The sequence below is a fragment of the Chiloscyllium plagiosum genome, unplaced genomic scaffold, assembly GCF_037043375.1.
Source record: "Chiloscyllium plagiosum isolate Xiang-an unplaced genomic scaffold, Cpla_swu_hap1 HiC_scaffold_22, whole genome shotgun sequence".
NCBI lineage: Eukaryota > Metazoa > Chordata > Chondrichthyes > Orectolobiformes > Hemiscylliidae > Chiloscyllium > Chiloscyllium plagiosum.
The window spans coordinates 49,365,647-49,389,348 of NW_028270160.1; the positions used below are offsets into that span (position 1 = coordinate 49,365,647).

At 43.8% G+C, this 23,702-nt stretch overlaps 1 protein-coding gene across 1 annotated transcript in view; it reads right to left on the minus strand.

Annotated features, from left to right (window-relative positions):
- Positions 1 to 15,595, minus strand: part of LOC122561061 (tumor necrosis factor receptor superfamily member 6-like) — a 57,967-nt gene extending 42,372 nt beyond the window's left edge. Inside the window, exons 1-2 of the mRNA XM_087999272.1 lie at positions 15,396 to 15,595; positions 7,937 to 8,108 (exon numbers count right to left, since the gene is read on the minus strand). Coding sequence (XP_087855398.1) covers positions 7,937 to 8,108; positions 15,396 to 15,437 — 214 coding nt within the window. The 5' untranslated portion in view covers positions 15,438 to 15,595. The remainder of the gene's footprint in view (positions 1 to 7,936; positions 8,109 to 15,395) is intronic.
- Positions 15,596 to 23,702: the final 8,107 nt, after the last annotated feature.

Here is a 23,702-nt window from a genome sequence, read left to right on the forward strand (position 1 = left end):
AGTCGGTGTTTCTAGGAATGTGGAGCACAGTGGGAGTTCAGTGCAGAAGTGCTTTTTGCATTTTTTTCTGGTTCATAGCTTGCAAGGTCTTTTTACAGAATAAACTGAGGCCCAGGCTTAGAGACAAAACAGAATGAATCACAAGGAAAACTATAAGTTTACTAGTAGTTGGTAATAGCTGCTGATCTGAATGCCTACGATAAATTGTTCTCAGATTTAAAGAAAATAGGAGAAATGTTTCACATATTACAAAAGACTAGTAAGAATTTTTTTTAAATCAAACTAGCAGCTAAGTAAAATAGCAGTGCTGGGCCAAGCAGTGTGTTGCACATGTGTGATTTAGGAGCTGGTGGACACCATTGTGGTCCATAGTGACCACATCTGTACCAAGTGGTTATAAAGGGAACAAGAATGTCCAAACCAGTAATGTCAAACCTGTTAGACAAGCTCAAGAGTTGATGCTCTTTCAGCACTACCTCCTGGATCCCCCTATCTGCCTTGCTCATAGTTGAGGAACCTCTGACAGAGAACTGGTGAGGTGGAGGCTGAACTTCAGACACTGCAACACATCAGGGAGGAGGGAGAGATACCTGGGCACTGTGTTTAAGAAGGCTGTCACTACCTTTAGATGAACTACCTAGAATTTGGTCAGTAGACAGGGACAGACAGTGTGTGACTAGGAGCAAGGCAGATTGGGGGATCCAGGAGGTAGTGTTGAAGGAGCATCAACTCTGGAGCTTGTCTAACAGGTTTGACATTCTTACTCCTTTCATGGATGAGAGTGGATCTGTAGGGAGGATGAGCAAATGGATCATAGCACCATTGTCCAGAGAGCCATTCAAGAATGTGGAGAAAAGAGAAACATGTCAGGGATAGTATAGTGATTCAAACAAACAAGATCAAGAGTCCTGAAGGCTACGTTCCCTGCCTGGTGCCCGGGTTCAGGATATCTCAGCTGGACTGCAGAGGAACTTTAAGTGGGAAGGGAAAGGTCTCAATGATATGGTCCACAAACATAGGAAGAACAAGGAAATAGGTTCTGCTGCAGGAACAGGAGAAGTTAGAGGTTAAATTAAAAAGCAGAACCAAAAAAAGATTACAATCTCCATATTACTACCCAAGCCTCAAGCTAATTGGCACAAAGTCATTAAGATTAAAGAGGTAAACATGTGGCTCAAAGATTGGTGTGGGAGAAACAGGTTCGAATTCATGGGATATTGGCACCAGTATCGGGGAAGAGGACAGCCATTCTGATGGAATGGGCTCCATCTGAATCATACTGAGACCAGAGACCTGATGAACCTGGGTTATTCTTAGAGGTTTAGTGGTGGCTCTGGAATCAGTTGTGTGGAAAATTAGAAAACTGAAGTTAAAGGAGAAGACAAGAATGCAGGCTAGTGATTAAAATGAAGGGGAAGAATGAGGGAATGTCATATCACACCCAGGAATTGTACAAGAGGAGGGAAATTTGATAAGAGGATGCATTTCATAGCTTTGTATATATGAATGGACAAGGAATTTAGAATAAAATTAATGAATTAACAGCACAAGTAGAAACAAATGGTTACAATTTGGTGGCAATTACTGAGATGAGGTTGCAGGGAGACCAGGTTTAGAAAACGAATAATGTTTCGGAAGAATAGAAAGGAAGGAAGGAAGGAAACGGAGCTGCTGTTACTTTGTTTGCAAAGGATAGGATCAGTGCCATAGTGAGAAATTATGTCAGCACTGGGGATCAAGATGTAGAATCAGTCTGGGCAGAAAAAGGAAAGAGCAAAGGAAAGAAGTCCCGAATAGGAGTGATCTTTAGGTTGCCAAACAGTAAATCCACAGTGGGCACAGTTTAAACCAGGAAATACTAGGGGCTTAGAGGAAAGGTATAACAATAATCATGGGTGTTTTTAATATGTATAGAGGCTAAATTAAACAAATTGGCAAGGGTATCTTCAAAGGAAATTTCATTGAGTGTATTAAGGGTTGGTTCTTGGAGTGAAATGGTGTGGAGTCAACCAGAAAGCACACAATTCAGTATTGTGTAACAATGTAGAATTAATTAATAGGCTCATGGTAGAGACTAGGGAAGAGTGATCATAGCATGCTAGAATTTCAACGTCCCACGCTAGCATTCTGGAGTTAAGCAAGTGTAATTGCATAGTTACAAGGACAGATCTGGCCCCCATGCGCTGGGCAGGAAAACTATAAGGCGAGTTGGTTGGTGAGCAGTAATGAATGTTTTAAGAGATATTCAATTTCTTCCAACTAAACTATATTTCAGAAAGGAAGAAAAACAGTAAGAGGGTAAAAACCATCCATGACTAAGCAAGGAAGTTAAAGACAAAAACTACGCTATACCACAATTGCAAAGGTGAGTGACAGGCTGGAGGATTGGGAAATGATCAACAAAGGTTACTGAAAAAGTAATAAAAAGAGCAATGGAAATTATGAAAGAAAACGCACAAACTATTAAAAAAAACATAGTAAAAACTCCTGTAAATATATAAAAGTGAAGAGAGCAATTAAAGTGAATGTTGACCCCTTGGAGCATGAGACTAAGGAGTGGGAAGCCAGCAATGGCAGAGTTACTAAGTCAGTATGTAGCTTCAATATTCCCAGTGGATGACATTAGTACTATCCCAGTAGGAACAGGTAATGCAGAGATTATAAAAAGGGAGAAATTAAGAATAAATCATCATCACCACGAAAAAAAAGTACTGAGCAAACTATTGGAATTGAAGGCAGAAACAGACAGTGGATCCACTGTTATAATATCCCAAATTCCCTGGATGAGAGAAAGGTTCCAGGGGATTGCAAAACGCTGCTATATTCAAAAAGGGAGGGAGAAATGCAAAAAGTAGAAAACTGTAGACCAGTTAGTTTAACATAGGTCATTGAAAAGTTGTTAGAATCCATTATTAAGGAATTAACAAGAGGACAATTGGAAAGTCAAAAACAATCCAACAGAGTCAGTATAGTTTCATGCTGGAGTTCTTTAAAGATATAACAAGCAAGGTGTAGATATAGTATATATAGACTTCCGGGAGGTATTTGATATGGAGCTAAACAAAAGGTTAATATACAAGATGACATGGCATTGGGGTAATACACCAGATTCGATAATGTGGGAAATAAACCGAAAGTACAGTGGAAATCTGAAACAAAAACAGAAATTTCTAGAAAATCTCAGCAGTTCTGGCAGCAGCTGTGGAGAGAAATCAGAGTGAACGTTTCGGGTCCAGTGACCTTCCCTCAGAATAGCACTTTGATAATGGGTTGGCTAACATGGGGAGGTGATGGCTTAGTGGGATTATTGCTCGTTAATCCAGAGGCCCAGGTAATGTTTAGGTGACTTGGGGTTCAAATCTCACCGCGGTAGATGGTGGAATTTGAATTCAATAAAAATCTGGAATTAATCGAAGTTTGTGAACCATTGTTGGAAAAACCCATCAGGTTCACTGATGCCCATTCGGGAAGGAAACTGCCATCCTTACCTGGTCTGGTCTCCAAGTGGCTGCAGAGCCTAAGTAATGTGGTTGACTAAATTGACCCTCCAACAGCTTAAATTAAAATGTTCATCACTGTGTTTAAATTCAACTGCATCAGGCCTTGACTATCCTCCCAACCTCTAACCCCTTCAACACCAAATGTTCCTTCGTTAGATTCTATCAGTTGGTGTGGAGACAGAGCAGAAGAGTCAGACATCGCACAGAGCCATGGTGATAGGGGACTCCATAGTGAGAGGAACTGACCGGGGTTTTTGTGGCAGCAGACGGGACTTAAGGATGGTGTGTTACCTTCCTGGTGCCAGGGTTAAAGACATCACAGACAGAGTTCAGGATATCCTCAAGGACGAAGGTGAAGAGCCAGAGGTGGTGGTACATGTCAGCACAAATGATGTCGGGAAGAAGAGGAGGAACATACTACAGCGGGCCTTTGGAGAACTAGGAAGAAGGCTGAAAAGCAGGACGTCCAGGGCAGTTATCTCCGGTTTGCTTCCAGTTCCTCAGGCTGGTGAGGCCAGAAACAGGGAGATAATGGACTTGAACGTGTGGCTGGGGAACTGGTGCAGGAAGCAAGGATTTAAATCCTTGGATCACTGGGGTATGTTTTGTGGTAAGCATATATTCTACAAGTGAGACGGTTTGCACCTTAATAGGTTAGGGACCAGCATTCTGGCAGGCAGGTTTGCTACTGAACACAGCTACGTTTAAACTAAGTAGCGGGGGGAGGGGGCAAACAGGATGTTTAAAAACGAAATTGAAGGGAAAGTTAGAACAAGGGAAGTCAAGAAAGACAACTGTATCAATGAGGCAGAAAACTCAGAAAGGGATCATGCTGTAAGGTGGAGTGAAACAGGAGTTGATGGGAAGAGTGAGGGTAGTAACAAATTAAAGATACTATATATGAATGCACGAAGCATTAGAAATAAGATGGATGAGCTTGAGGTTCTTTTGGAAATTGGCAGATACAATATTGTGGGGATAACTGAGACGTGGCTTCAAGTGGACAGGGTCTGGGAAATTAATATTCAAGGCTGCACGTACTATCGTAAGGACAGACTGACGGGCAGAGGGGGTGGGGTGGCCATGTTGGTAAGGGATGATATTCAGTCCCTTGCGCGGGGGGACCTAGAATCAGGGGATGTAGAGTCAGTGTGGATAGAGCTGAGAAATACTAAGGGTAAAAAGACCCTCTTGGGAGTTATCCACAGGCCCCCAAACAGTAGTCTGGATGTCGGATGTAAGTTGAATCAGGAGCTGAAATTGGCCTGTTGCAAAGATGTTACTCCAGTTGTTATGGAGGATTTTAACATGCAGGTAGACTGGGAGAATCAGGGTGTCATTGGACCTCAAGAAAGAGACTTTGTGGAGTGCCTCAGAGATGGATTCTTAGAACAGCTGGTGCTGGAGCCAACCAGGGAGAAGGCAATTCTGGATCTGGTATTGTGCAACGAACCAGAATTGGTCAGGGACCTCGAAGTGAAGGAGCCATTGGGAAGTAGTGACCATAATACAATAAGCTTCAATCTGCAATTTGAGAGGGAGAGGGTACAATCGGAAGTGACAATAATTCTGTTGAATAAAAGGGAACTATGGAGCTATGAGGGAGGAGCTGGCCAAAGTTCAATGGTGCAATACCTTAGCAGGGATGACAGTGGAGGAACAATGGCGGATATTTCTGTGTATAATGCAGAAGTTGCAGGGGATCAGTTCATTCCAAAAAGGAAGAAAGATCCTAGGAGGAGGCATGGGTGGCCGTGGCTGATGAGGGAAGTTCAGAAACATATAAAGTTAAAAGAGAAAAAGTATAACATAGCAAAGATAAGTGGGAAAACGGAGGACCGGGAAGCTTTTAAAGAACAACAGAGGATTACTAAGAAGGAAATACGCAGAGAAAAAAATTGAGGTACAAAGGTAAACTGGCCAATAATATAAAGGAGGATAGTAAAAGTTTTTTTAGGTATGTGAAAGGCAAAAAAATAGTTAAGACTAAAATTGGGCCTTTGAAGACAGAAACAGGGGAATGTATTACGGGGAACAAAGAAATGGCAGAAGAATTGAATTGGTACTTCAGATCTGTGTTCACAGGGGAAGACACAAGCAATCTCCCTGAGGTAACAGTGGCTGAAGGACCTGAACTGAAGGGAATTTATATTTGCCAGGAATTGGTGTTGGAGAGACTGTTAGGTCTGAAGGTTGATAAGTCCCCGAGGTCTGATGGTCTACATCCCAGGGTACTGAAGGAGGTGGCTCGGGAAATCATGGATGCGTTGGTGATTATTTTCCAGAGTTCGATAGATTCGGGATCAGTTCCTGCGGATTGGAGGGTGGCTTATGTTGTACCACTTTTTAAGAAAGGTGGGAGAGAGAAAGCAGGAAATTATAGACCAGTTAGTCTGACCTCAGTGGTGGGAAAGATGCTGGAGTCTATTATAAAAGATGAAATTACGACACATCTGGATAGTAGTAACAGGATAGGTCAGAGTCAGCATGGATTTATGAAGGGGAAATCATACTTGACTAATCTTCTGGAATTTTTTGAGGATGTAACTCTGAAGATGGACGAGGGAGATCCAGTAGATGTAGTGTACCTGGACTTTCAGAAAGCTTTCGATAAAGTCCCACATAGGAGGTTAGTGAGCAAAATTAGAGCGCATGGTATTGGGGGCAAAGTACTAACTTGGATTGAAAGTTGGTTGGCTGACAGGAAACAAAGAGTAGTGATAAATGGCTCCATTTCGGAATTGGCAGGCAGTGACCAGTGGGGTACTGCAGGGATCAGTACTGGCACCGCAGCTTTTTACAATATATGTTAATGATATAGAAGATGGTATTCGTAATAACATTAGCAAATTTGCTGATGATACTAAGCTGGGTGGCAGGGTGAAATGTGAGGAGGATGTTAAGAGATTACAGGGTGACCTGGACAGGTTAGGTGAGTGGTCAGATGCAGTTTAATGTGGATAAATGTATGGTTATCCACTTTGGTGGCAAGAACAGGAAGGCAGATTACTACCTAAATGGAATCAATTTAGGTAAAGGGGCAGTACAGAGAGATATGGGTGTTCTTGTACACCAGTCAATGAAGGTAAGCTTGCAGGTACAGCAGGTAGTGAAGAAGGCTAATAGCATGCTGGCCTTCATAACAAGCGGGATTGAGTACAGAAGCAAAGAGGTTCTCTTCTGCAGCTGTACAGAGCCCTGGTGAGACCACATCTGGAGTAGTGTGTGCAGCTCTGGTCTCCAAATTTGAGGAAAGACATTCTGGCTATTGAGGGAGTGCAGCGTAGGTTCACGAGGTCAATTCCTGGAATGGCGGGATTATCTTACACTGAAAGACTGGAGCGACTGGGCTTGTATACCCTTGAGTTTAGAAGACTGAGAGGGGGTATGATTGAGACATAAGATTATTAAAGAATTGGACACTCTGGAGGCAAGAAACATGTTTCCGCTGAAGGGTGAGTGCCGAACCAGAGAACACAGCTTAAAAATACGGGGTAGACCATTTAGGACAGAGATGAGGAGAAACTTCTTCACCCAGAGAGTGGTGGCTGTGTGGAATGCTCTGCCCCAGAGGGCAGTGGAGGCCCAGTCTCTGGATTCATTTAAGAAAGAGTTGGATAGAGCTCTCAAAGATAGTGGAATCAAGGGTTATGGAGATAAGGCAGGAACAGGATACTGATTAAGGATGATCAGCAATGATCATATTGAATGGTGGTGTAGGCTCGAAGGGCAGAATGGCCTACTCCTGCACCTTTTTAAATTAGATTTTTTTAGATTAGATTAGATTAGATTAGATTACATTACATTACAGTGTGGAAACAGGCCCTTCGGCCCAACAAGTCCACACCACGCCGAAGCGCAACCCACCCATACCCCTACATTTACCCCTTACCTAACACTACGGGCAATTTAGCATGGCCAATTCACCTGACCTGCACATCTTTGGACTGTGGGAGGAAACCGGAGCACCCGGAGGAAACCCACGCCGACACGGGGAGAACGTGCAAACTCCACACAGTCAGTCGCCTCTGGCGGGAATTGAACCCGGGTCTCAGGCGCTGCGAGGCAACAAGGCTAACCACTGTGCCACCTGTTGTCTATTGTCTATTGTGCAAACCCCTCTTCCCCCCTTCGCAATTGCTTTGCCCACCTCATTCCCAGCCATGCCACTACTTCATAAATATCTCACATCTCTACCTCTCTCTCCTCCTGAAAGGCCCATCCTAAACCCCACATCTTCTGCCAAGCCTGCGAATCCTTCAGTGTCTTGGTATTACCTTTGTGTGACTGCACTTCAGTGAAGCATTACAGGAATGCAGGTTTTCGTTGTTATTAAAAGGTAGTTCCAAGTTTCCAATATGTGCTGTTTAGAGATATTTTGCAGAGATGGCAATAATCCAATGCTGTGTACTTGTTCAGAGTTAACACTCACTTACCTGCCTTACATTTGCTGCAATTCGATGGTGAACCAGGTGGACAACTATCGCCCCTTCGGAAACGTCGTTTCATGGGCCATCTCTGTACTGAACCTGAAATATTGTCAGTTGATAAACTATTTTGAACAGCATTCCTCTCCTCTTGGGTAGGTTGATGGGCATTTATCCCAATCTGCAAAACATCATTTGATGGAACAGTGATGTCAGATTTCTATAAAGTTGCACCAAGAAAATTGTTTATAAATGGACAAATAAAATGCAAGATTCTAGTTAAATTATGAAGCATAATCACATTCAAGACATTTAAAATAAATGAGCTAACAACTTCAACAATGAAATCTAGCAATGCATAAATCAAACCTTAATAAGCAATCGTTATGATAAGACATGGAGGTGCTGGTGCAGTGTTATAATGGGACTAGTAATCCAGAGACCTAGGTAATGTTCTGAGGACCTGAGTTCAAATCTCACCACAGCAGGCAATGGATTCAATAAAAATCTGGAATTAAAAGTCTAATGATGATAATGAAACCATTGGCATAAAAAATCCCAACTAGTTCATCCAAGTTATCTTTAGGGAAGGAAAAATGTTGTTCTTATCTGGTTTGGCCGACATGTGACAGAGGAACTGCTAGAAAGTCTGAAAAAAGAAACATGAAACCAGATGGACCGAACATCAATGAAGGCATCAGCAAAATCAAGCCTCTAAAGTATCCTTCAGCTGGAGGCCGGTTACAGCTGAAGGCTGGTACCAAAATTGGGACAGTTGCCTCACAAACCAGTCAAGCACCTGATTGACACAATCTCACTTATAGAATGAAACAGTAAACTTAACTCCAATACCTTACGGATAACATCCCAAACACCATCACCTTCATCCCAGGACAAGTTCAATAGGTGTGGAAGAACAGTAGTGCCCAGTCAGGAGGGAACTGTTCTGGGAGTCCTCAACTTGGACTCTGGACCCCATGAAATCTCATGACATCAAACCAAACATGAACAATCCTCCTGATTACAACATATCCATTCCACTTCCCCCGCCCCCCCCCCGATCCCAACTCCCCCGCCACCTCCACAGTACACCATACCTGATTAGTATTAATTCATCATCACTTGAAGACAGCAGTGAGGGTAACAAGGGCACAGAATGTATTCTGGGTGGGAAACCTCAGCAAAAGTACTGCCAATTGAGCTGGTCAGCTCCTAAAGGACACTGCTGCTGGGCTGGATCTGTGGCAGGTGGTAACGGAACCAACAAAAGGGAAAAACACATTTGATCTCATGCTGCAGACGCATCTATGACAGAATTCATAAGGGTGACCACTGCAGAGGCCTTGTGAAGTCCTGCCTTCACAGTGAGAATAACCTTTATCGTATTCTAGAATCCCTACAGTGTGGAAACAGGCCCATTGGCCCAACAAGTCCACACCAACCTTCCAAAGAGTAATCCACCCAGAACCATTCCTCTACCTTATATTTACCCCTGACCAAGGCACCTAACTTCCACATCCCTGAACACACTGGGCAATTTAGCATGGCCAATTCACCTGACCTGCACATCTTTGGACTGTGGGAGGAAACAGGAACACCTGGAGGAAACCCACGCAGACACTGGGAGAATATGAAAACTCCACACAGAATTCATCCAAGGCTGGAATCAAACCCGGGTTCCTGGCGCTGTGAGGCAGCAGTACTAGCTACTGAGCCACTGTGCCACCCCCACTTATTGGGTGCCACTACCACTGTGCTAAATGGGACAGACAAATGAACGGATCTAGCAACTCAAGACTGGACGGACATGAGGTGCTATAGATCATCGGCAATAGTAGAGCTGTGCTCCAAGCATATGCAATGATTTTCAGCCAGAAGGGCTAAGTGGATGATTCATCTCGGCCTCCTCCAGTGGTCCCCAGTATTGCAGATACCAGTTATCAGCCAGTTCAATGTACTCCATATGATATCAGGAAATAGTTGGAGCAGCTGAAAACTGCACAGCCTATGAGCCCTGACAACATGTTAGACATAGTACTGAAGATGTACACTAGACAAGCAGCTTTAGTACACTGTAACAATGTTGGAAATTCATACAATTGTCCAGTACAGAAAAAGCCCTTCAGTCAATTGGGTCTGTACTGCTAAATTTGTCCAGGTAGATGCTTTTCACAAAATGTATGACAAATCCAATTTAGTAATTTTCACCCCATCAATCTTCTCACAATCATCTGTAAAGTGATGGAAAATGTCATCAACAGGGCTATCAAGCAACACGTACTTACAAACATACTTAGCTCACTGAGCCTCACATTGCATTCTGCCAGGGCCACTCAGCTCCTGACTGCATTACAGCCTTGGTTCAAATATGGACAAAGGAGCTGAATTCCAGAGGGGAGGTGAGAGTAACTGCCCTGGACATCAAGACAACATTTTACTGTGTGTAGCCTCAAGGAGACTCAGACAAACCACAGTCATTGGGAATTAGAGGAAATCTGTGCCGGTAGGGGTCCTACTTGGCACACAAGAAGATGGTTGCGTGGTTGTTGGAAGTCAGTCATCTCAGATCCACGACATCTCCGCAGGGGTTCATCTGCTTCACGAATGACTTTCCCTCCAAGAGAAGAGAAAATATTCATTGAAGATTGCACAACTTTCAGGATTCCTCAAATACTGAAGCAGTCTGTGTCCAAGTGAAGCAAGGCTTTGACAGTGTACAGGATTGGGCTGACAACCCAAGTAACATTCATGCTACACAACTGCCATGCAATGGGCCATCTCAGAAACAGGATCCACCCGTCATCCCTTGACACCAAAAGAGGACAAAGCAGCCCACTTGTGGATGTGGAAACAACCACTCCTAACACCACCAGTGCTCAGTAGCAGCAGCATGTACTATCTTCAAGACACACAGCAGAAAACCACCAAATCACCTTCCAAACCCACTGCTTTTTTGACTGTCTGCACATTCTGTTTTGAGTTTTGTTCATGCCCCACTGAGGGGGGGGACATTTCTTTGATGTGGCAGTAGCAGGTCAGAGCATGGCTGATGCCTGCCTTTGATGCTACGTCAGATGCAGAGACTAGTCAGGTGGAAAGTGAGGGTAAGGGGTACCCTGTCTTTACTATGTTTGGAGCGGGAGAGGGGTTGAGAGCAATGGACTAGGGAAGGGAGGTAGTGCAGTCGAGGGGTGTGGGGATGACGGGGCGCGGTGGGGGAGGGGGGGGGGGGGAAGTACTTTGTTCAAAATGGGTGGACATCTGGGATGCTTGGGAGTGGAATGTCTCCTCATCTGAGCAGGTGCGACAGAGACGGAGGAGTTGGGAAAACGATTGGAGTTTTTGCAGGATGAGAGGTAGGAGGAGGTATACTTCAGGTCGTTATGGGAGTCTGTGGGTTTATATTAAATGTCAGTTTGTAAACTGTTGCTGGAGATGGAAATAGAGAGGTCAAGAAAGGGGAGGGTGATGTCCGAGATCTCCTGCAAAAACTCCATCCCTTTTGCCCCAATTCCTCATTTCCATCACATCTGCTCTGACGAGTAGACGGTCAACTCTGGAGCACCCCAGATGTCACCTATTTTGAATAATGTGGCTCTCCCTCCTCTGTCAACCAGATAGCCCTCCACCGTACACTCCACTGCTCTAAACCAAGCATAATAAAGACAGTCCCCCTTATCCTCACTTTCCACCCCATTAGTCTTTGCATCTAATGTATCATCCTCAAACATTTCAACTCCACTAGACCCCACCATCAAGAACATCTTTCCCTCCCCACCCATCTCTGCCTTCCACAAGGACCATTCCCTTCATCACTCCTTGGTTCACAACACCCTCCGCACCGACCACCCCTAACTCCCCCAGGTACCTTCCCCCGCAGTCATGAAAGATGCAAACCTGCCAACACAGCTTACCCCTCACATCCATCCAGGAGCTCAACACAGTCCTTCCAGGTGAGACAGAGATTCACCTGCCTCTCTCCCAACCTATTTTACTGTATCCAATGCTCCCGATGTGGTCATCTCTACACCATGGAGAGCAAACATAAACTGAGGCAATGTTTCACTGAGTATCTCAGCCAGGCCCGCAGGGGCTGATCTGACCTCCCGGTCACTGCTCATTTCAATTCCCTTTCCCACTCCCTTTCTGACATGCCCATCCTCGGCCTCCTCCATTACCACAGTGAATCAGACTGCAGATTGGAGGAACAACACCTCATCTTCCGCCTGGGCAGCCTCCAGCCTGGAGGGCTCAACATAGAGTTCTCCAAATTCAAATAACCTTCCTTCCCATTCCCTGACTCCCTTTCCAGCCCCGCCTCCTCCCTTCCATCTCTCCAACCGACTCTTCCTTCTAGCTACCAATAGGATTTATCCTTCCCATCGACCAACCAAGTCACACCCACAACCCATGTTCACCTATTACTACCTCACCATCCTGTCCCCTCTCCCCATTCAAAACCCTCTCCCCTTTGCTTTATCTGAAGCTCCCCCTACTCCCATTCCTGAAGAAGGGTTATACCCAAAATGTCAACTTCTCCACTGCTTGATGCTGCGTTCTTCCAGGCTGCTGCTGTTTTGGAGGCAATGGGTATCTCGCTCAAGGTCTGCACAAGAAGTATCAATACAGTGGAGAAGCCAGAAATTATCCAGGGTAGGTAATGTATTCAACCTCAATTTGAAATTCCTGCCCCTGCTATTCTCACTTTTACTTACCAAATAAACCATACTGTTCAGTCTAAAAATTCAAGTATGACAGCAGAGCAAAGTTTGTCATTATTCTAATACTCATTACCAAAACCAACCCTCAGACTCAGCACCGTCTTCTTGACCTGCAATCTTCTTCCCGACCTCTCCGCTCCCACCCCCTATCCGGCCTATCACCTTCACCTGGGCGGCACGGTAGCACAGTGGCTAGCACTGCTGCCTCACAGCGCCAGAGACCCGGGTTCAATTCCCGCCTCAGGCGACTCTCTGTGTGGAGTTTGCACGTTCTCCCCGGTTTCCTCCGGGTGCTCTGGTTTCCTCCCACTGTCACAAAGATGTGCAGGTTAGGTGAATTGGCCATGCTAAATTGCCTGTAGTGTTAGGTTAAGGGTAAATGTATGGGTATGGGTGGGTTGCGCTTCGGCGGGTCGGTGTGGACTTGTTGGGCCGAAGGGCCTGTTTCCATACTGTAATCTAATCTTAACCTCCTTCCACCTATCACATTCCCAACGCCCCTCCCCCAAGTCCATCCTCCCTACCTTTCATCTTAGCCTGCATGGCACACCCTCCTCATTCCTGAAGAAGGGCTTATGCCCGAAACGTCGATTCTCCTTCGCCTTGAATGCTGCCTGACCTGCTGCGCTTTTCCAGCAACACATTTTTAAGCTCTGATCCCCAGCATCTGCAGTCCTCACTTTCTCCCAATTATTAACTAGCAAGATAAAGTCTTTGCTTTTGTTTATTATTTAACCTGATATCTGGGTGTGTGTCTATGTGTGTGTATAGTGGATGAGCAGAGGAGTGGGTTTGACTTTTTAACCTATACAGCTTTTAAACCTCACTAAAGTATGCTGTCAGTCTTTCACATAACTGTGGGCCATTAGGGCAACTCCCTTTTGGCTGCTAGTACTTAAGAAACAAATCCAATATGAGTCACTATCTTTAGGGAAATACACTTACAGGAATACGGTATTTAAAAAGACTTTACTTTTCAATTTAATTGAAAAATAATAAACTGATACATTATCAGCATTTATTATTTTTTATAGCTATGCATGTCACTAAAATTTTCCTTATTTTGATCATTTAGAAAAACCTCTTTTGCAAAGCTTCCTCTTAACACTTGGCACAGGAAGCAACAGGCATTCAAAAAAACATGTAAATATAAAAAATTGTTCCAAATTAGGGGACAGTAGCACAGTATTGATATTACTGGGCTAGTAATGCACAGGCCCAATGTAGCACACCGGAAACAAGCAATTAAGTCCCTCCACAAGAGTGGGGGGTGGGGGAAGAGGTGAAATTTTAAATGAATTAATCAGAATGAAATGCAAACCACACTATATAATGATCGTGAATTTATCAGATTGCGTAAATACCCACTGCTATCCTCGAGGGGAGGTAATCTACTCCTTAGACCATCTGCTCTATGCAAGACTCCAAACCACAGCAACATGACTTGTATGTGTCCTCTGAAATAGTGCATGAAGCCACTCAGTCATATCAAAATGCAACAGAGAGAGAAAAAAAATCACCATGGATGTATTTACACCCCAAAGACAGCAATGGTGCAAAAACACAGCTCACCACCTTTTCATGCAATAAATAGTGGCCTTGACAGTGTTGCTCACATCCCAAGAACAAATAAACATTGTGTATAAATTTGATCCCCTATTTGAGGAGGGATTTAGCTTCATTGGACACAGTTCAGACGAGGTTCAGTCGATTGATTCCAGAGATGAAGGGTTTGTCATTTGATGAGAGGTTGAGCAGTTTAGGCCTTCACTCTGTGGCGTTTAGAATAATGTGAGGACATTTAATTGAGATACACAAGACATGAAAGGGAATTGGGTGCAGTGCTTTTGCAGGGGGATTTTTAAAAAGAATGGGAAAAAAAGGAAAAAAAATTAAAGGGAATTGGCAAAGTAGACAGAGCAGATACTTACCTCATGTGGGGCAATTTAGAAGGGGGGGGCATAGTTTTAGTCTAAGAGGTAGCAGAACTCAGACAGGAGGATAAATTATTTCTTACAAAGTGACATGAATCTGTGGGACTCCCTACCCCAGAGTGCGATGGACACTGGGACACCGAGTAACTTAGGCCGATTTTTAATTAATAATGGTTTGAAGGGTTATGGAGCGCGGGCAAGAAACGAGTTGAGGCCCAGATGAAATGAGCCATGATCGTACCGAGTCGGGAAGCAGCCTGGAGGGGCCGAACTGCCTGCTCCTGCCCTTAATTCTTACGTTCTGAACAAAATACAAATACCAAAATGATTTTACTTACAACACTAAAAAGAAACAGTAGGTATCAAAAACACACGGGTTATTTTTTTCCGCTAATGCTGTACTTGTGTGCTCTTTATCAGTATGAGAGTGTTGGAACAAACACCGGGGACAATCCGCATACAAACAATAAATTCTTGATTTCTAACTTGCTACAGAATGGTGTGAACTTCACACAATCAATCAATCAATGACAAATCTTGGGAGGGGGAGGCTGAATTTAAGAAGTGCAGTCAACTTTGATTTCCATTCGTGTCGAGACAACTAACTGATGAAGTTAACATGCCCAGACAGCTCTCCAGCAACTCTCCTCCTGCCCGCGTTATAAGTTATTAATCCACTGAAGGCGCCGGGGAGCTAACAGACAGAGAGTCGGTTAGCAACACAGCTCCCTTGTGTCACCCGACAGCCTGGCCGTATTTTCAAAACCCGCACTTTCTTCCAGCCTCTGACTGTCACGATCCGACTTCACTCACCAGAAAAGACAACACCAGCAACATCGGGCACGTTCGCCTCATTTTTCTTCTCTCTCTCTCTCCCCCTCCCTGAGACAGCTGGCTCCTAGTTGGCTGCTCCCTCAACTGTGAAAGTGAAAGAAACCGGGAAGCGATGCTGCCTCTCTGTCACAGAAGGAGCTCTCGGCTCTGAATCAGCGTTTCCAAACAGGTCTCTTAATTCATGCAGGGCTTTGTATCTCTTTTTTTTAAACAAAATTACATTCGCCAATGCTTTATGACAATTTGTTTAGTAGTGATAAACTTTCTTAAAAATTCTGTCAAAAGGTCAATGTTGACTATAACCGAGTCAAAAGGTTATGAGCAGTTCACGCCCCACACCAGGGACTCTTTGGTTGTAATGATTATCCAGAAGGAACACCCTATCGACATTCACACTGTCAGCGACCGGTAAAGTTCAATGAGTATCATGTTTAATTTTTCCAAACTCTGAAGAATTCAGGCCCACATTCCTCGATGCTTTCTCTGCAGATAATTTCACCATCCCAGGCGATTACACTGGTGAGAATCCATTTTACTCCCTCTCTGTTCAATACATCTCTCCCTCGGAAAAAATATTCAAACTTTTCATTGAGGCAACTTTACTCCTGTTCTCAAACCTGCTTCTGATGAAGCCCAAAATGCTATTCCTGTTTTTCTAATAAATCTGCTCAGAGATGTTATCACATACCTCTGGAACAGGTGGGTCTTGAATCTGGACTAGGTTTAGGTGAAATAACTCCAGAGAGGCTGGTATCCCTCACCGAGTCATCCCTTTATTTACACGTGAATATTCCCTGACCTTGGGACTGCTTCTTCAGAGTCAGTATCTCTGGGACCCCGTTTTTGTTTGCTTTCTTTCTTAAGATGTGACCAGCCAGTTTAATGCCAGTCCCTAAACTGAGGCTAACTTCTGAATCCCCTGTTTATTTATTTTATTCCCCACATCGCCGGTGGCTGTGAGTGTATGTGTAGTGACTCGGTACAAAGACATCATTGTGCGCGAACTTTATTCGATATTTCCCACCAACAGGAAAGCACCCATGTGACCAGTGAACCAATAACAAGCAAGAGGGCAATGCCTGTGTAATGAAAGTGAAGAGGGAGGGCAGGGACTAAATCAGTTTAGAATTGGAGGGGGGAATAAAGCACTCCACTCCCTGTGGTTCCCACCTGTGCCTAAAGGCATCAAGAGCATTGGTGGATACCACATACTCGCTTTCCAGGGACACCCGGCCTAGAACATAACCACGGAAGAGAGGCAGGCAGTCAGCCAAAACAACAACCCCTTCCACGGCCTGCTGCCTGGACCTGTTTATACCCAGCTTGGCGAGGCCCAGGAGCAGACCCACGAGGAGATTCCCTAATCTGCCCACACCCCTCCGCACCAGGTGCCCAGAGATGAAGAGCACAGGGGTTAAGTGCAACTTTAAACAGAATAAAAGATTTTCCAGGTAACCAGAAAGGGACTGCAAATGCCCTCATCCGATATATACATGGTCCATAGACTCCATAGCGCTGCAAAATAAGCAGTTGCATTTGGAGCCTGTGAATCTCAGCAATCTGCGGTTGTGAGGGACTACTGCATGCAACACCCTAACACACCTCCCCCTTTAATCTGTCAGCCAGGGCTCCCTGATTGGAACAGAGTAACAGCCCCAGTCAGGGAACTCATATTCTATGAGGTCCACTTGGCTGACCTTGTTACAATCACTACTGTAGGGACACTACCACTGCACCACAAGAGGTCTCTTCCCCCAATGTATCAATAGCATTCATCATTGTTTGTTGCACCTGCGTGCTAACATTTAGTAACTCATTGATAAGGACACCCAGCTCCCTTTGGACACTGCACTGCGCAACCTCTTCCCATTGAACAAAATATTCTGCCTTTCCCTACAAAAGTGAATAACTTCACATATATTTCATCTGCCGGACTCTAAACCATTCACTTAAACTGTTCAGGTCTCTTGAAACCTCCTCGCAGTTTACATTTCCAAACAGGTTTCTGCAAATTTTGAAATATTTCCATTGGTCTCCATTTTCAGATAGCTTCCTGATTAATGTGCTCAGAGGTGTTATCACACACTGAGATTTAAAGGGTTAATTTGTTCTGCTGACCTGTAAGAAATTGGATGTCCCAGGGGGAGGGTGGTATGTTTCTCCGTCTTGCAGGCAGAATTTAAAAATGTACATAGCCATCTCCTGCAATTCAGAATCAATTTAATTACATTATTTGTGGAAATAATCAAATCACTACATTGTGTCTTGAGTGGCATGTGACTATGGGGGAGTGGCAGGGGGTTGTCTTTTGGGCATTACTGATCGTGATGTACAGTGGAGGACTGTTCCCTTGTTCAGAGAGCTTCACTTGACACGCTTCACAAGCATTGTGTAGAATGTTAAGAGTTCCTTCAAAAGTTTGTACTTAAAAAATTTTGGCTGTTCACAGAAGTTGGCATATTGCAGTTGCATCAAAGTGTGTAAGAATCTCAAGAAAAAGAACCTAACAACACTTCCAGAGGAGATGGGATTTTAACCTGGATCTCCCAGTTCAGAGGTTACCACTGCACCACAAGAGCCCTTGGTCTCCATAGTCAAACATTAGGCCACTTTTGGAATACTGTGTTCAATTCTGGTCACCCTGCTATAGGAGTGATGTGAAACTTGAAAGATTTCATAACAGATTTACAAGAATGTTGTCAGGGTTAGTGGGTTTGAGCTATAGGCAGAGGCTGAATGGGCTGGGGCTATTTTCCATGGAGTGTAGGAGGCTGAGGGGTGACCTTATAGAGGTTTTATGAGGGGCATGGATAGGGTGAAGCCAATACCAGGGTAGGGGAGTCCAAATCTAGAGGGCACAGGTTTAAGGGGAGAAGGAAAGATTTATAAGAAACCTAAGGGGCAACTGTTTTTACACAGAGGGTGGTGCAGGTATGGAATGAGCTGCCAGAGGATGTGGTGGTGAAGGCTGGTACAATTACAACATTTAAGAGGCATCTGGATGGATACATGAACAGGAAGGGTTTTTTAGATTTAGATTAGATTCCCTACAGTGTGGAAACAGACCCTTCGGCCCAACTAGTCCACACCAACCCCCCGAAGAGTATCCCACCCAAACCCATTCCCCCTATTTACCTCGACTAATGCAACTAACTTGATGGGCAATTTAGCATAACCAATCCACCTGATCTGCACATCTTTGGACTATGAGAGGAAACTGGATTACTCAGAGGAAACCCCCCCAGACACAGAGAGAATGTGCAAACTCCACACCGACAGTCGCCCGAGGCTGGAATCGAACCCGGGTCCCTGGCACTGTGAGACAACAGTGCTAACCACTGAGCCACCATGCCGCCCATAATTTGAGGGATATGGGCCAAATGCTGATAAACATGACTAGATTAATTTAGGATATCTGGTTGGTATAGTATAGACCAAGGGTCTATTTTCATGCCATACATCTCTGACTATTTTCTATATCAACTTGTTCAGAGGTGGGGATAGGTGGGACTTGAACGTAGATCTCTTGGCTTAGAAGTAAGGACGCTACCACTACATCACAAGAGTGATTGGTCCCTGTAGTTAAAGTATTTTTGAGAATCATTTACACCCGTGGACCTAGTACTGATCCTTACGCTATCCTACAAATAACAACCTGGTGGGAATAATACATTGGAAATCAAAACTTACTATTCCAAAAGCCATCGCAATGTGAAATCTGACTAATTTAATCTCTAGGATTAAATATCCATTTAAATCCAAACACACATATTCATTTACACTTAAGATGGACAAGTTTGATGGGACAGTTTGTTTAGGAATATCATGGGTGGAAATTATAGGCAAAAATGCACAAAACCTGTGGATCAGAGTCAAGGCCAAAAAGGGTGGATTGAGGTGGTGTTCATGCAGTTTCTCTTGAATTTTCACATTTACACTACATTGTTGTTGACCTCAGCAATCCTCAATTTTGGTAGCTAGACAATTGGGCCTAAATCTTGGTTTCAATAAGCAAATCCTTTTTATTTAGCTCAGTTGGCTGGATGGCTGTTTTGTGATGCTGAGAGACACCAACAACATGAGTTCAATTCCTGTACCAGCTGAGATTAACATGAACCTTGCTCCTTGCCTGAGGTGTGGTGACTCTTAGGTTAAACCACCATATTTGTCCCAGCTAATCCCTTCCTTTTCACACACCGAAAGAAACATTTACAGTCTACATTTATGTTCCTCATTAGTTTGCGTCTATATACTCTTTTTTTATTTTCTTAATTCGTTTGTTTGTTCTCCTTTGCTGGGCTCTAAATTGTTCCCAATCCTCAGGCTTACCACTTTTTTAGGAAGCCATATAAGTCATTTCTTTTTGTCTTTTGCAATAGAGTCATGGAGTTCTACAGCATGGAGACAAGCCCTTTGGTCCAACTTGCCCAGGCATCCCAGTTTTCTCGACTAAACTAGTGCCATTTGCCTGCATTCGGTCCCTGTCCCTCTACACCTATCACATCTATGTACCTGTCTAAATATTTCTTAAATGATGAAATGGTACTCTCTTCCACCACTACTCTGTTCCAGATACTCACCATCCTCTATCTGAAAAAAAACTGCCCTTCTGGACCGTGCGGGCGGCACGGTGGCACAGTGGTTAGCACTGCTGCCTCACAGCACCAGAGACCCGGGTTCAATTCCCGCCTCAGGCGACTGACTGTGTGGAGTTTGCACGTTCTCCCCGTGTCTGCGTGGGTTTCCTCCAGGTGCTCCGGTTTCCCCCCACAGTCCAAAGATGTGCAGGTCAGGTGAATTGGCCATGCTAAATTGCCCGTAGTGTTAGGTAAGGGGTACACGTAGGGGTATGGGTGGGTTGCGCTTCGGCGGGGCGGTGTGGACTTGTTGGGCCGAAGGGCCTGTTTCCACGCTGTAAGTAATCTAATCTAATCAAAGTCTAATCGACCCTTTTATATCTCTCCCATCTAGTTTTATACTCCCCTACCATGGGGAAAAGCTGTTGGCTATCTATCTCACTTATGTCTCTCATGATTTTATAGGCCTCTAAAAGGTCACCTCCTACGCTCCAGGGAAAACATTTCTCAGATTATCCAATGTCTCCTTCTAACTCAAATCCTGCAGTCCAGCTTGCATCCTAGTAAATCTTTTCTGCGCTTTTTCTAGTTTAATAATATCCTTTTCATTTTAGACCAAACAGAATTGCACACAGTACTCCAAATGTGGCCTCACCAACGTCTTGTACAGCTGCAACAAAATCAACAAATGCTTTGGAGATCTGGAGCATAAAGGGAATTAGGAGTTCTGGTTCAGGATTCTCTTCAGGTGAACATGCAGGTTCAGTTGGCAGTTAGGAAGACAAATGCAACGTTAGCATTAAATGCAAGAGGGGAAGCAGTGGTGCAGTGTTAATATCATTGGATCTATTCATCCAGAAACCTGTCAATGTTCTGGGGAACATCAATTCAAATCCTGCCAATCACATGGTGAAATTAAATTTAATAAAATATCTGCAATAGATCAGGAGTCGTATGGTGACTATGACACTTGTTATCAAATTTTGGGGTGGCTCAGTGGCTAGTTCTGCTGCCTCACAGCGTCATGGACCCGGGTTTGATTCCAGCCTCAGGCGACTGTCTGCGTGGGTTTTCTCCAGGTGCTCCAGTTTCTTCCCGCACTCCAAAAATGTGCAGATCAGGTGGATTGGCCATGGCAAACTGCTCGTAGTGTTCAGAGATGTGCAAGCTAGGTGGGTTAGCTGTGGGAAATGAAGGGGTAGGGGACTGGGTCTGGATGGGATGCTGTTCGGAGAATTGGTATGGACCCGGTGGGTTGAATGGCCTGCGTCCACACTGTAGGGATTCTATTTTAAGGGCTAGAATGCAAGAGCAGAGATGTACCACTCAGACAGTATAAAACTCTGGTCAGACATTTTGAATATTGTGAGCAGTTTCTTTAACTTATTTGATAACAATGGTTAATTTCCCTTCTCTTTGGGTGTTTGCGCCTTAGAAGAATAGCTATCTGTTGTAGACCTATAGTTTTCTTTAAATAGTAGCTGCTCTACCATCTACTATTTGTAGTTATTGCAATTTCCCCAAATCCACCACAGCCAACTTGATCATCATGTCGATTTAAGCCCGTAATGTCTGAATTAATGCAAATTCTATCATGTTGTCATTACTTCCCAAAGACAGCTTTGCAACAAGCTTAGTAATTAGTCCTTTGTCATCACACAAGATTAAATCCAAATAACTTGATCCCCCATAGGCTGCTCGACATAATATTCCAGAAATCTATTTCACACACACTCCAGAAAGTTATCTTCCACAGTATTAACACTGATTTGACTAACACAGTCTATGTGTGAATCGATGTAGTCCATTATTCTATATCATCCACATTGCATTACTTTAATTCCTTGATTTATACTGTGCCCAATACTATCCCTAAAGCTTGGTGAACTATAAACAATTTACATCTATGTTTGGAGACTTTTGCTGTTTCTTAGCTCCACACAAACTTATTTTATATAGTGATCTTCAGATCCCTAACTGCACGTCTTACTAAGAGTGTTATTCCACCTACTTCTCCCTTCTCCCTAGCTCTCCTAAAGAACAAATATCCTAAGATACTCAGTTCCTAATCTTGGTCATCCTATTGTCACGACTCCTTAATGGCAATTAAATCATATCTAATTTGTGTGTTTAAATAATCATTTTGTTTTGAAATGCTGTTTGCATTCCGATAGAGTGACTTTAATTCTATTTTTTTAACATTATTCTGACCCACTTTAATTCTAGCGTATGTTTCGTCTTCTATTTTTGCTTTCTAATTTTCTACTTCCTTTATGAGTTTTGCTTCTCTCGAAGTCTCTGTCAGGTTCACAACCCCGACTGATCTGGTTAACCTCTCCGCAGCTGCACCAGAGAATCTACCTTTTAGAATGTCAGACCCAATCCCCCCAAGAAGCAGCCTATCCATCTTGTACAGAAACCAACAGTCCAGCCAACTCACCTAACCAACCCCCTCTCCTGAGATAGTAAAGTAACTGAAGCCATTGTAGTGTCATAGAGTCATACAGCACAGAAGTAGACTCTTCAGTCTAACCAGTCCATGCCGATCATAATCCCAAAATAAACTATTCCCACTTGCCTGTGCTAGGCCTATATCCCTCCAAATCTTAATTACTCATGGGCTTAGTCTTTTATACATTGTAACTGTACCTGCATCCACTACCTCCTCTCACACACACCAACCACTCTCTGTGCCTCTCACATCCTTTTTAAATCTTTCTCCTCTCATCTTAAACATATGCCCTGTAGTCTTGAAATCCTTCACAATATGGAAAAGCCACCTGCCATTCATCTTATCTATAATCCATGATTTTACAAAGATCTGTAAGTGACCTCTATGAGGTCACCCCTCAACCTTCTTTGCCCCGGTGAAAGAAGTCCCGACCTATCCAGCCTCTCCTTGTAACTCAAACCTTTTATTCCCGGCAACGTCCTGGTAAAGTTTTTCTGAACCTTTTCCGGCTTGATAATATCCTTCCTGTAACAGGGTGACCAAAACTGGACTCAGTACTCCAGAAGAGGCCTCAACTCCTCCTACTTCAGATTTGGAGATTTAATGACCTTGAGTTCCCAGGCAGCTCGATAGACCTAACCTGTTTGCTCATGTTCTTTCTATTGATAGAGCTGTAGAGGAGTTGAGGAGAATAGAGGTAGACAGTATCTATCAGTAAATAATTTATGGCAGTGAGATCGGTAGGATAAAGTAGCTCGGAGGGGATGGAGGCACTGTTTATTTGCCATATTTCTCTCTTATCAATAACCTTTATCATTTGGTGATGAGATCAATTTACATGATTGGCTTTCATTGCTGTGCTGGGGTTCGGAATCATTAATGACAGTCTGCCAAATGAAGGATGTGGAATGGAATGTTATTGCAGCATTTCCCCCACCCCAAAAAAATGGTTGATGGGGGGATGGAGCAAATCTTGGGCAATAAATGGTCACATAACACAAATTTAGGCCTTCACAAATTCTCCTTTATGTAAGGGGCTGTTTCAGCAGAAGTGAAAACAGTTGCAAAAACGGGAAAAATGGTTGCAAGAGTGCAGAAATAATAACCAGATATGAATGTAAATAACAACGTAAATCCTTAATTAAATCACTCATTTCAAAACAGAAGAGCAATTATGCAGAACTTCCTTCAATAAACTTCATCCATAAGAGTTGGAGATTACTGAGGAGGTGGAAGGTTGAATAAAACAGTATAAGG